At 40.5% G+C, this 13,143-nt stretch overlaps 1 protein-coding gene across 6 annotated transcripts in view; it reads left to right on the top strand.

Annotated features, from left to right (window-relative positions):
* Positions 1-13,143, top strand: part of GABRA5 (gamma-aminobutyric acid type A receptor subunit alpha5) — a 54,467-nt gene that overhangs the window by 23,188 nt on the left and 18,136 nt on the right. For all 6 annotated transcript variants that reach the window (XM_050334193.1, XM_050334195.1, XM_050334191.1 and 3 more), the window contains one exon: positions 2,747-2,829. In XM_050334193.1, coding sequence (XP_050190150.1) covers positions 2,747-2,829 — 83 coding nt within the window. The remainder of the gene's footprint in view (positions 1-2,746; positions 2,830-13,143) is intronic.

The raw sequence follows: 13,143 nt of genomic DNA, 5'->3' as shown, positions 1-13,143 counted from the left end.
GAAGCATGCAGATGTCACTGATAGAGAGCAAAAAGAACTTTTTCATGCAAAGAATTTGTGTTAACGAAAGGAAAGGCTGTACCCAAGCACATTCACAGCTGCTAAACTTGGTTCTCCCTACCCCCAGGATAGACCCAGATGACTGCAGCAGGCATCATCCTTTTAAGGGATGTGCCGCCTTTTGCTGGATGAGGAATTCAGAGGGGACAGAGGCGTAGCCCTGGCACCAGAAGGATTCTGGGGGCTTCTGAGTCAGGTAGTGGCAGCCAGATGCCCTCCAGCCTTATCTGCTACCCTTTCATTTAAGACAGGCGAAAATAATTTCTGGAGGGACTTAATTAAATTCCATTAGGTCACAGTCTCTGTACAAATCATCTTCACTTCTCTTCCACATTTACAGTTGATGAATGTCTACAGCCTTCCTCATTATACACAAGGGTTATTTCCAGAGATGCAGGCAGCAGGATACAATTCATAGGATAGTCAGATGAAGCAGAAGGTCTTATGCATAATTCTGCTCTGAATCTTCCTTCACTTCCTGATTCTACACCTGTTGTCTTTATAAGATGGATATAGGGATCCCCTCCCTCAATATTTGCAGATTACAAGCATATATATTAAAATGTTGCAGCCTTTGAAATAACATGCTTAAACTGTTGGTATTAAAAGAAGCAGGAGATGCAGTGCAGTAAAACATGCCAGCTTTCTTATGGGCTCTGGGAACAAGGTTTCTGAATTTATCAAGAAAATTAAATTTGCAGTGTTTAGCATGGAAAATATAACAATGCACTGGTGGGATGGTAACCTTGCTTTCAAGTACCCATTAGAGGGATTTTTATGAAAAATATGCAAGGTCTGGATGGGATGCTGCTAGAACCACCTTGTAAAATTCACCCACACAGCACTCTTGGTGACTTTGGCTTTGCTGGCTTTGGTGCCCAAGGGTGTTCTCCACTGCAGACAACTACATATCTGAGTGATCTTGAAATTTCTTTTACAAAAATAAAGCCCAAGGAAAGTTTTGCCTAAGGGCAGGTGTCTCAGGCCTCAGTAATTTTCTTTCTATATTTTAGCCTCCTGTCTGTTCTTACAAAATGGTACACTATCTCTATTCTGGAGTTTTTTTCATTTGCTTTTTATGGCATGTTATCTTTGCATTTTATATTACTGTGTGCACTTTGCATTTTTCCCTTCCTGTTTCCCAGCTTATCCTCGGAATATGATCTCTAGCCAATGATACTATTACATTTTTCTGTGCTTATTTTGCCATTTCCAGCCTTTGGTAAAGCTCCAGAATTTCTCTGTGTTGGCAGAGAGTGGAGCTGTTTCCCCCAGTTTATTTTCTATGTAGCTGGAGTGCCCTGGCAAGGCATCATTGTGTTCTATTGAATTGGACTGGCTGAACACTGTGCCATCTGTACACAGACTGTTACTCTTTACAATCTCCTTGGATAGAAGTTCTTGTAGCACCTTGGGGTGCTAATAGGAAGCGGTGAGTATGTATAGCTGGGGATTATGGCTGTGTGTTGCTGTTGTGATAGGAAAGTGTACTTTTGCATTCCAGTAGTAGGGTGTTGTGGATTTCTTTGCAGAGTTTTGCTCCCCAGGCAACAGTTTTCTAAGGAACCAGGCTGCCCTCCAGCAGAGCCCCAGCACCAGGCAGTCTGTAAGGTTTCAGATGTCTCTGGTCTGTTGCCTCTGAGGTGGAATAGCAGCATAAAATGAGAAAACCATAAGGTTATTCATAATGTAAAATGAGATTTGCATCCTCCCTCTCCTGAGCAAACTGTGCGTTATGCAAATATCAAAATGGCATAAACAAAACTGTCTTTACTAGTGCTAGAAGTAAGCTTTGGCTCTCTTGATATATTTGATGTATTTGATTCATTTGATATCAGTATAACTGATGCTGCACTGCTCAGAAATTTACCTCAGACTTTTTTTTAGTGTTCAGCTTGATCTGTCAACCATACAGAACACCCATAAGACATGGCTATATTTTCCTATGAGTTTTTCCTTCCCTACCACTATATCCTGTCTAGATCAAGTATTTCCACGCAGTGGCAAGGTAGTCTAGGATAGAATTGCTTCCCTAGGCAATACATTGCCTAGGGAAGATCACCCTGTTGTTTTTTCCTGAGAGGATGCCCAGGTAATTCACAGTGTGTTAAACTGAAACGGACTACCCCCATATAATGTGATTTCCACAGAAGCTAACTATAGTGCTATATATATGTCCTTGATGATATATAACTTTATATGTAGTTATAAATAGTTATATTATCTACTTTTATTTATAATTATTTTGTTTATGTATTTAAATAGTTACATCTACATATAAAGTCAGTGCTTCTTTATGTCTGTAACAGTGCTATACCCAAGAGTCAAATTCCTAGTCCAGTTGCAGTATGTACAGAAAGGAGATAAGTATAAGGTGTGTGGCACAAGCTCCATCACAGGGGTTTCTTCACGTACTAATAAGAAAGAATGATCTTATTGGGACACCTTACATAAATAAAATCATTTCACGTGTCTCAGGGTTACTAGATAAGGCCTGTGGCATGCACACACAGTGGTCCACCTGGCTTATCTCACATCCAGTTCAACTGGGGGTTGCTGTGTTTTCAGCAGGAACAAGGAGCCTTCAGGAAGAGCTTGCTTGTGTCAGCACTCAAGTATTGTGGTGAGGGGCCTAAAGAAAAGGTACAGGGGAAAAAAATTATGTTTTCTTTTTACTCCCCTACAGATTGACCATTTCTGCTGAATGTCCCATGCAGCTTGAAGATTTCCCCATGGATGCACATGCTTGCCCACTAAAATTTGGAAGCTGTAAGTTCTCTTCTGAAATAAGAAATAGAAAAACGCCTTGTTTCTGGCTTTTCATATTCAGCCGTGTCTCATACAGATCTTTCACCCTCCCCCCCCAGCACTCAACTTTTAACACTGCTCATTAGCACCCCCAATCCACCCCCCTTGTTGCTACCCTGTTGCTCCTTCTCCATGACTGTGCTTTATCTGTGCCTGCTGCTTTTCAACTCATGCTTGCATGCTCCGTGATAAGCACTGAGCTGATGGGTGATACATCTTATATATCCACATCAACAGCCACTGTTACACGGAGTTGTAGATGCAAACAGCTAAGATGATGACTTGGTTTTACGTTTGTAGTAAAACAGAGCTTTCACTGGACTGACCAGATTGATGTGCAGTCATTGTGATATTTATATGAATCAGGCTTCAGTGCAATATCTGCATTGCATATATTAAAAGAGATCTAGAATATTAAAAGAGGAAATATCTTTCCATTTGGCTTTAATAAATCCAGTCCTGTATCCTGTTACATGATGTTGTATACACATGTATCTGTATATATGCACACATTATTCTAAATTGTATGCTGAATGATGATTTTTCCTCAATTCCAAGCCTCTAATCCACCACAATGCTGCCTTGCCAGAAGCTTACTTTAAAAATAACCTCAGGGAATCAGTTATATTTAAAAACAAAGCTTTTAATTAAGTACAAACCAGGCTACTGCAGTCAACTTTTTTTTTATTGTTTATTTTGGTAATCCAATCAGAGCTTCCAGGTGCAATCAGTGTATTTGAAGACTTTTGATAATTACCAGGCAAGGCATTTTGCTAAGCCCTGAAGCCACCTAACTTAAGCATTTTGCAATGTTTTTCAGTTGTATCAATTTAGAGTCACTAATCCTAGCAAGATTAAGCTTTGCTTTTATCATCTGTATCTGCCCTGATTTAATACTGTCTATACATTGTCTTCTGGTGATCATACTAAGAAGTAAAAACGCTGTTTAGAGTAACCATTACCAAATTACCAAACTTAAGATAAACTGATTTTCTTTCCCTCTTCCCATCCATGTAGACCCTGTTTCATGTGAATGTATTTTACAAGGTCACTTTAGGTAGAAGTGTGTTCACTGTCCTCAGCAGCATTAATTTACAGCAAAGCCTATATAAATCTGAAGGACCATACACCTTTATCCTAAAAAAAAAAAATATATGCAAACCATCCACTTCATTCCAAACTTTAAAAAAGGGAAAATATCTCACAGGAAACTGTAATTATTTGTATATAAGGTTAAACAAAAGCTACCAGAAAGAATTAATAAGACGAAAAATAAGTTGTCCTTCCTGGTGTTATATGTCCTTTACTGTATTGATAGATAAAGTTGAAGTCACACCTGCTGGTCTGTAGTGTAGACTATAGAACTGGGATGTTGCATAATTTTATGAAATCTTGCAAAATATGCAATATAAAAGTAAAAGATATGTATTTAAACAAAGAGCCTGATGCAGCAGAGATCTGAAGCTCAACCTTAAAGTCAAATGGATACTTCAATGTATTAATAGATTAGATGCAGAAAGGTACAGTTTATAACTGTCCATATAGTAAAGACACACAAAAAAAGCACCCCAGCCAAGCATGCAAGTGTATGAGATAACATTACCAGATAAGCTACAAACACTTAGAAGGAGTACCCAGTAATCTGTCTAAATGTAATTGTTCTGCTTGTGCCAAGTGTGTTACATATTAATCACTCATTAGCACACAGGTAATTTTAATCCATACCAAAACTAGCACTGAAAAGTTGTATTTTAGGCACTGAGAGGTGAATACTGTTTTAGTTTATGCTCCTTGCCATGCTCAGAATACAATCCTAGAGTTCATTTCATAAACTATTACAAGTCACCTTCAAGTTCTCCTACAGTGTGTAGACATGGAGACATTTGGTCTATGCTAGTCACACTAGTGGCCTCTGCAGTAAGTAAATACATAGGAACAAGCTATAGACAAGCTATTCAGCCTTGGGAATTTCTGTATTACTGATCTGACCACTCACTAGTAATTTACTGGGATTTAATATGCAGATGTTTGCAAATAGCAGCCAGTAAATCAGGGTTTATTGAACTAGCCCAAATGTGTTTTAGGAGAATACAGTATTTATTCCTATTTACAGTAGTATGGGTTTGCATTGAGTCATCTCCAGGTTTGCAACAAGACAAAGCCTAAAGGGGTATGATACACAGGCACATATACTTTGTGCTTTAGCTTTCCTCCGTCTTTCCCCAAAGGTTTTCTTTTTAATGGTCTCATTTCCTAGAAGGATTTTGAAAAGCATCAAGGAGTAGCATCAAAGTAAATGTTAAACACATTATCAGTGGAGATGGGAGGGTGGAGAAGAGACTAGTGCTAACCAGTGTGAGGGTAGAGAGAGCAGGGCAGCAAAATGAAACAGCCGGCACACAGGCAGATCATCAGCAGAAAAGATGCTGAGAAGTGATCAGTGTCACAGCAGAAGCAGGAGCAGGTTATTAATTTTCTGGCTGCATGAGCGTTCACCATGCTTGCTGTAATTCAGCAAGCAAAAGGCAAACATGTGCCTGATGTTTCCTTCATTATTAAAGAGAAAGAATATTAATCTTGCTCACAGAAATAAAGGCAAATGTTGAACTCTTATGTCCCATGTGACTGGTTTCTTGTTATGTTAGAAGTGTGGGAGGTTTTATGGGCCTAGGAAACATGTAGCAGCAGAATATTTTGTAGAAATAATTAAAAGAAAGGTCAAATTCACAAAAAGGGATACAAAGTTACCTGTTTACGCCACCATCCTTGATACCTGCTGGGCCGTTCAAATGCCAGCTATAGTAGTATTTTTTAATGCTCTGTGGCACATTGTGAAAAGGAAAGAAGTTCAAGGACAGCTTCTCACAAACTTAACAGAGCAGATTTTAGTTGTTCTTCTCTCACGTACAATGCCCCACTGCTCAGAGATGGCAAGATCAGGTGGATCTGCTCCAGGAGATGCATGTATGCAGGTACTTTTCCTTTGGCTTGTATCCCTGCTGTGGGTCAGGACAACTGTAGAAATTATCTTGCAGAAGTCTCATTGAGAGGGAACTGGGGATGGTACATGAGCACAGGCTCTAGAGTATCTGCAGCAGGCTCTGCTTCCTTTGAATCAGGAGTACAGTCTGTCCATTACCTCATAGTAATATGGGAAGGATGCTGTTTTCTTCCATGGCCAAGTTTAAAATAAACTTTACGTTGCAATTCTAGTGCTGATCTCTGTTCTAAATAACTTTACTGGTCAAACGGGATCTGATGAAAATTCCTGATGCCAGACACAGTTGCACGAGGAGCACCTTAGCCTAAGAAATTTGTTCTTACCCCTAAGCTATTTCTGGTGTGTGGGGGAGGAATTAGATAAAATAGCAAGGACATTAGAGCTTCACAGCTTTAATGTTTCACCTCTTCCACTGATGGGCCCTAAGAATACATTAAGAGTATCATTTAGTACAGATTCAAAATGCCCATGTGTCACCAGGTAGGTAAGCATTATTATCTCTAGGGCAGCTGAGACAGAGAAGTTAATTGACTTTCTGTAAGGTCATGCAGCAAATCAATGTCAGAAAAAGGATTAGACTCAACTTCTTTGGTTGGAGAAGCAGATGTCTAATCCACTAGACCATGAAGGCCTCTGCCCAGGCAACTGACTTAACTCCTAAATCTCATTTTACTCATGTGTTAATTATATCGGTGTTGCCCTGAAGATGAATTAGTTAATGGCTATTGGTGAACATTAACCGGTGCTTTGACAATGTCAAATACTGTAAAGTGATATCTATTTATGGCAACTGTCTCTTGAAGACACAGTGTCCGAGTGCATGGAGTTATGAGATCTTGTACTGTGGAATAGACAAATGCATGAAGCAGCTGCCAACTAGTCACTCAGCAGCAAAAAAAAAACCACCTTCAAAACCAAAACCTACGATTTTAAGAGTAAGTAGAGAGTTTAGTGAATATTCTGAAAATAATGAAATCCCCAAGCTCATGAGCAGAGGAAAAACAGGCCTGATGAATTTTTAGTCAGACATGAAGGTGGTGAAGGCTGATCACTGTTGATCAACAAGGGAACTTGACAACTGTTTATGAGAAAATAGCACTAGGTGCAATTTGTGGTGTCTGGAGAAAGTAGTTAACATGGTTTATGTACATCTTCCTTTTTAACAGCTCAAACTAAGTGACAGTATGACTTTTGATAAAGGAAATTGCACAGGCTATATCTGTAGCAGGAGGCACACTGCAATTATTTTCTTCTAAGAAGTCTAGTGAAGTCAGAGTAATCAGTAGACAGTAACTTCACCAGTACCTCAGGATTTTATTGCAAAGTATTTAAGGGAAATTTCCCCAATGATATTTCCTTCTAATGCAGAGAAGGCACTGAGGTGAAAGCGTTTCTTGATTTTATGCTTCCCCCCATTAGCACCTGCAAGAGCTGCAGGAAAACTGCAAGGGTTGGAAGGAGAACTTCAAAACAAAATCCTTCTAAACAGGCTCTAATTCTCGATTAGTCAAATGTGATAAAGAATGTACCCAGCCCCTCAAAACCTGTGTTTAAGAGTCTTGTGTAAGAATATAATTAAATGAATAAGAAATAAAGACAAATGTTAATTTTAAGAGACTTTGAAAAGGAGGAATGGTTCTTTGGAAGGTTTTCATAGGTTGCTCCCAGCGACAGCTGGAACTGCAGTCCCATGTATGGAGGCAGCTTTTCTCTTACTCATCTCTTCAGACAGTCTGAAGAGGGTCCTGAGTCTATTCCTGAGGGCAGAGATAAGCAGCATAACTTGTTGACTCTTACTGGATGTGTTAGTGCATTCTTTAAGAAAGGACACATGGAGAGAACCATAGAGGTTCTCTGTGCTGAGCAGCAAAGTTCAAGACTAAGTTGTGACTTTGCAATTTAAGGCAAAAGCCTCCTAATATAGGATGGATAGCTTTGGCAATGTTCTGTTCATTCATGTAACATCTTCCTTTACATTTTCCTAGGGTCTGTCACTGCTTCCTTAGACATTCCATTGCAATGGACATTGAATGACTAAAATAACGGCGAAGTTAGTTGAATACTAAAACTAAATATTTCTAAGACATTTGATATATTTTTCTTCTTCCTCTTCCAGCCCCATATGACCACCAGCTACTAACTGCCACTTTAGTTGGAATACTTTTCCCCTAACTTTTAGCTGTTTAGAAACTAGATCTCCAGACACAATAAAGAGATGCTTGTGGCAGCATCAGAAAGGCAGTCTAGACAGCTATCTTGAACCACTATTTTAGTTTTACTTAAGTAATTTTACTAGCTAGCTACTAAAGCAGAGGCATCTAGCCTGAACTAATTTTCCATACAAACTTTAGAATGAATGTATTACTATTATTTTCCTCTGGTTTCCTTGGAATCAATGGACACATGACTTGTCGCGGGACTGTGTTGTTTAAAAAATTAAATGTCATAGTGCAAAATGAACACAGTGATTTGGCCCACATCAAAAGCCTTGCATTGACAGCAAAGCCTTAGGGAATGGACAGGATGGATCTATGACAATTTCAGATAGACAAACATGCCCCAGTTAGTTGTCTAGAATCCCTTTATGGCCACTGAAAGGAAGTAAGCACTTCTGCAGTTAGATTCATTAGAATTGTTTTTGATACCTGCCTAAGGATAAGATAAATCATATTTTAGAAGTTCCTACTTTTCTGCTCTGCTAGGTCAGAAGTTGGTAAGTGTATGGTACCCTAGTTGGTGTAACTTAGACATCTATTTTTCTCTGCATTGCTACCTCAGAAATACAAAACCATACTTTGTTCAGAAGAAACAGTCACTGCTGTAGATTAGCGAGGTATTGCTTTAGGTTGGTGGTGAGCTTTTGTATCTCTCCTACGAACTGTTTTCAGTATTTTTGCTGGAAGTGCTATTTTTGAAAGGCACTTAATGAAATAGTCAGTAGGAATCTTCACTATGGGGACAGCTACTGTTTCTGCAAGCATCTTTTATGAGCTGAGCTGTTTCTTCTGCACTGAGTGCAGTGGGTTATAACAGTAGATACTTAAGCCTTTTTACAGGTGTTGCAACAGAGCCTGTAGTCATTTCAGATATACATGTACAGCAGTATAGTCTCCTTTAGTCCAGCATTCTTGGCAGTAAGTGGTGCCAATAGTTTCATCCTTGTATTGAGTCCCACCGTCAGGGTGGAGCAGTGCAGCCCAGAACTCCCAAAGGGCAGGAAATTCATCAAGAGTGGTGCTTAAAAGGAAATATTCAAGTATTCCAGAAGAATCTAAGAAGCTTTCCTAACAGGAATCTACTTAGAAATTAAAACATAGGGTTCTGGGCCTGAACTGTGTGGTATGGGTTTCTGCAGCAGTTGTTGTTATGGGACTCCAGTCTGCATCAGAACTTGCAAATGAGTATGACTAAAGTATCACTTATCTGTTAGGTTTCCCATAGAAATGATACTTTTTAGTATCATTTAGATAGAAGATAGATCATTAGACAGAAGGGAAAAGGACCCTTTTTAAAAGCTGTCTAAAATGTTCACTTAGTCCGTTTTGCATTGCCCATTACAGGGCATAGTGACACACATATGCTCTTCAAGCATTTACAGTTACTGTAGATATTTAACTTTCCAAATACTGTCACGTATACATGGTTACTGTTTTCCACTGAGATAATTTAAAAAAAATGTATTAAAACAGCAGCATTCACTGTAGCCCACTCCCCTGGCTACATGATGGCTTTCCTGCTCAATATGCCTCGCTCTGGGTCAGTCACCCCCTACTCTGCTAACCTATTGCTTAGAAGCCAGTGAGTTTTTTCCACTTAGGTTCATAACACAGTGAAAAAGGGAGTCAGAAAGAACAATTGCTTGCACAGGGCATTTGCCATATGATCCGAAAAAGCTGTTGTCTTCCCCACCTGTCTTGCAGCCAGCACTAACCCCAGGCTGCAAACTCTGTCGACGTGCAGCAGCCGAGGGCTTGGCTCCCTACCAGCCCCCAACACAGGCATGATTGTCCCTATTGAACCAGTTTTTTGTATCAGTAAGGAGCTTCATGGGGTGGTGGCAGCAGCTTTTGTAGCAGCTGCAGAGAACCCCTTAAGCAGCCGCCACTGAAAGCCTACGCGCTGCCCGCCCTGGGAGCAGGCTCCTCCTCATGAGGTGGCCCACGTGCGTCAGGCTTTTTGGGGGAGAAAAGCTCCATTGGTGGTGGTTTTGAGCACAAGGAAACAGCGGCTCAGGCAGGGGGAAGAGTTGACGTGGGGTTTTCAGCGGTGGGGTTTTTGTCTCGCGTGAAAGAGGTCTAGACAGGATTGTGGTGGAGCAGTGTGGAGATCCAGGGTGCTTTGCTGATGGTACAAACATCAGCATGCATTTCCCACGCTGGAGGTTTCAGCCTGATTACAGGACAAGAGTGATTCAGTTTGAGTTGTCAGCAGTAGAAAACAACATGCAGAGACTCTGTGCTTAGTGTGCTTAAGCTTTCAAATGGCCCTTGAGCACAAACCTGCAAAGACATTGTTGGGCTCTCAGTGCCACAAAAGGCAGTGCCAGGGCTTATGGTTGCCAGCCATGGCAAACACATGGCAAACCAGTGTGACATGGGTTTATACCACTGGCAAATGGGATATTATTTGTAAATATGACAAGTGGGTAAATACTGCTCCACTGCTGTACAAGCCAGGTTTTTAATGTCTCATATTTTCTAAGGTGGCTGTTTCCGTGGCTTTTAAGCATTTCATAAATGTTTCTGGAATCATTCTCATGCTGCCAGTATGAGGTTGGTAGGTCTCTGCTGCCTGCATTTTGTAGGTGGGGATAAAGGAGGCAAAGAACAATTACAGTCTCTTCTGAGCTAAGATAGAACGGTTCATTACTTGCCTTTATTGCCTCTGCTGTTATGGGTCCCTAGGTTCAATTAGAGCCTCCTAGTGCTACTGCAGTACATTAATGACAAAATTACTTGCCTAGGGTTTTGTGGGGAGGAAAAAAGCTCCAAGACACTGCGCAAACTTGGATTTCAGTTTCTAGTCTGGCAGCTCCTTTATGACACCTCGGTCTCTGGTGGGCCAGTAAGTCCTTCCCCTAAATTGCACATTAGCCTTCTCTTCTACACAGAGAGCTAAGTTAGTCCATGTTGTCATCTAGCACTGCTGCAGTCCCAGCCCAACAAGTTTCTTCAGAGGAAATAGTTGTTTTGTGTTGTTCCCCATGAAGAAACAAGAAGGAAGGAGGAGCGGGAAGAGGGAAAGCCTGATAAACCTTCTCTTTTTCTCCCCCTTCTCCACTGAAAGAGTCCTCACTGCCAGTCTCTGCTAGCAGCTAACCATTTTGCTGAAAACATCACAGAGATAAATCTGTCAGCAAAGCTGGGATTCCTCCCTCCTAAATTTATATTTCTGTAAAGTAAATATATCAGCTGAGCTGATTGCTCTCACCCTCTTAGGGGAGAGAGGTAGATATTTTTAGGCTCAGGTTAATCTCCTCCTATTTTAGGAGGAGATTTACAGCTGAAGGCTGTAAATAAGGAGGTGTTTTATTTGTGCACAGAAAAGATGAGATCATGAGCACCTTTGGATCTGGGTCTCCATGGCTGGGAGGGGACATTTCCCAAGGAGGGGATGTGTGCCTGAGTACTGTAGCAGAAAGCAGGTGAAATGGCAGTGCCTCTGGTCAGCAACAGCTAATCACAGAGAGGCTCCTTGTATCCCTCACTGAGGCTGGGCAGTTTGAGCTGATGGCATTGGGAGATTTTATCCCCTTCTCTGAAATACAGGCCTGCACTGTGTCCCATGGCAGGAGTCTATAATCCATCTTCTGAGTTTTAGATGACTGCACCTTTGGCGTAGGGAATAAGTTTTTGTGATTGCAATCTCGAAGCAGTATTAAAGTGTTTGAATAATAATATTTCAGCCTGCTATCTCTACATACCTATTGATTACACATTCTCACAGTGTTATTAATGTAGCAGTACTTCTGAGATTTGTAAATGTCTTCATTAAGGGACTGGATTCAGAAACAAAGGTATATATTCAGCTCTGCAAATAGTTCCAATCATTCTCAGCTGTTTTGAGGCCATACTGATTTATAAGTGAGGGTGCTTTGAATGGTAAGCTCAGCAGATAAACAAACTATGATATTTGAGTTCCTGATGCCACTCAAGTGGGTGGGAAGTGTCTGTAGATTGTGTTGAGGTCAGTTTCATTCTATGATGTTAGATGTGGCCAAAAATACCATGTTCGTGAAGGTACCTTCCACAACAACATCAAATATAGCATTTTCTAAAATTTACTCCACATTTCACAAAAGAAGCTCCAGTTAACATTCCTGAAGAGCTGGTCACATTAGCTTTGCTGATATTAGGTGTCAGCTTGCAAACTGAGTGGACCACTGCAATCAAGATTGTTTAGAGAGTAAAGGTACTATGCAAAGTGAGTAATGGTGTCAGCCATACTTTGGAGGATACTTTTGTTTGCTTTGCAAAAAGTGAATTAAATTTCGTAACATCTTTCTCATGACCATGCTGTTTTTCCTAATGAAGCATTATATAACTGCCTAATATTGTGATTCTAAATTTAAAGTTCATTAAATGCTAGTACAGCATTCAAACTGGCCGACAGACTTGGAATTACCATATTCCTGGCCTAGAAAGACCAACATGAGGTCAGAAACATCCCAGGATATTTAGAATTTTAAATATCATCCCAGCATATCCTACTGTTCTGTTGCTCTAGTCCTCTCACAGTGGGTATTTTGACACATTCCGTATGAAAAGCAGTTGTGTAGTCACCATTAAATGGTGATATAAAAGCAATTCTCAGGTTAGTTCTAGATTAAGACAGCTACTACTAAACTTGAAAATAAAGCAAGAAATTGTGTTGTAAATACTGACTACAGTGAGAAGAAGAAACTGAAAGAGACAAAAGAAGGAAGTTATAACCTGCTCCCTAATGTCAGCCTCTCAGATGACAGCAGGGATTTTGAGAAGATGACCCGGTGCTGCTGGCACCTTGGACCACTGGATGTGTTACAGCTCCCCCCAGTTTAGTCATCCCTTTCAGTCAGCTCATGACAGGCATCCCACAATGGCAGGTGACAGAATTTAGTTGTCTACACCTACAGGTCTGTTTGCTGTTTGTCATGCTCCAGGCTGCCCTATTGAAAAACATTTTCTTTGCTCTTCTTTTTATTTTCTTTTTCCTTTTCTGAGTGGAGCCCTACTATCCTAGGACACACATCTCAATTTGGTGTTCCATGCCTGGTTTTTAATGCCTATATGTCA

The sequence above is a fragment of the Myiozetetes cayanensis genome, unplaced genomic scaffold (assembly GCF_022539395.1).
Source record: "Myiozetetes cayanensis isolate MyiCay16 unplaced genomic scaffold, myiCay2020 scf5-8, whole genome shotgun sequence".
NCBI classification, from domain to species: domain Eukaryota; kingdom Metazoa; phylum Chordata; class Aves; order Passeriformes; family Tyrannidae; genus Myiozetetes; species Myiozetetes cayanensis.
The sequence above is the reverse complement of the archived record's forward strand: the minus strand, read 5'-3'. Positions and strand labels throughout refer to the sequence as shown.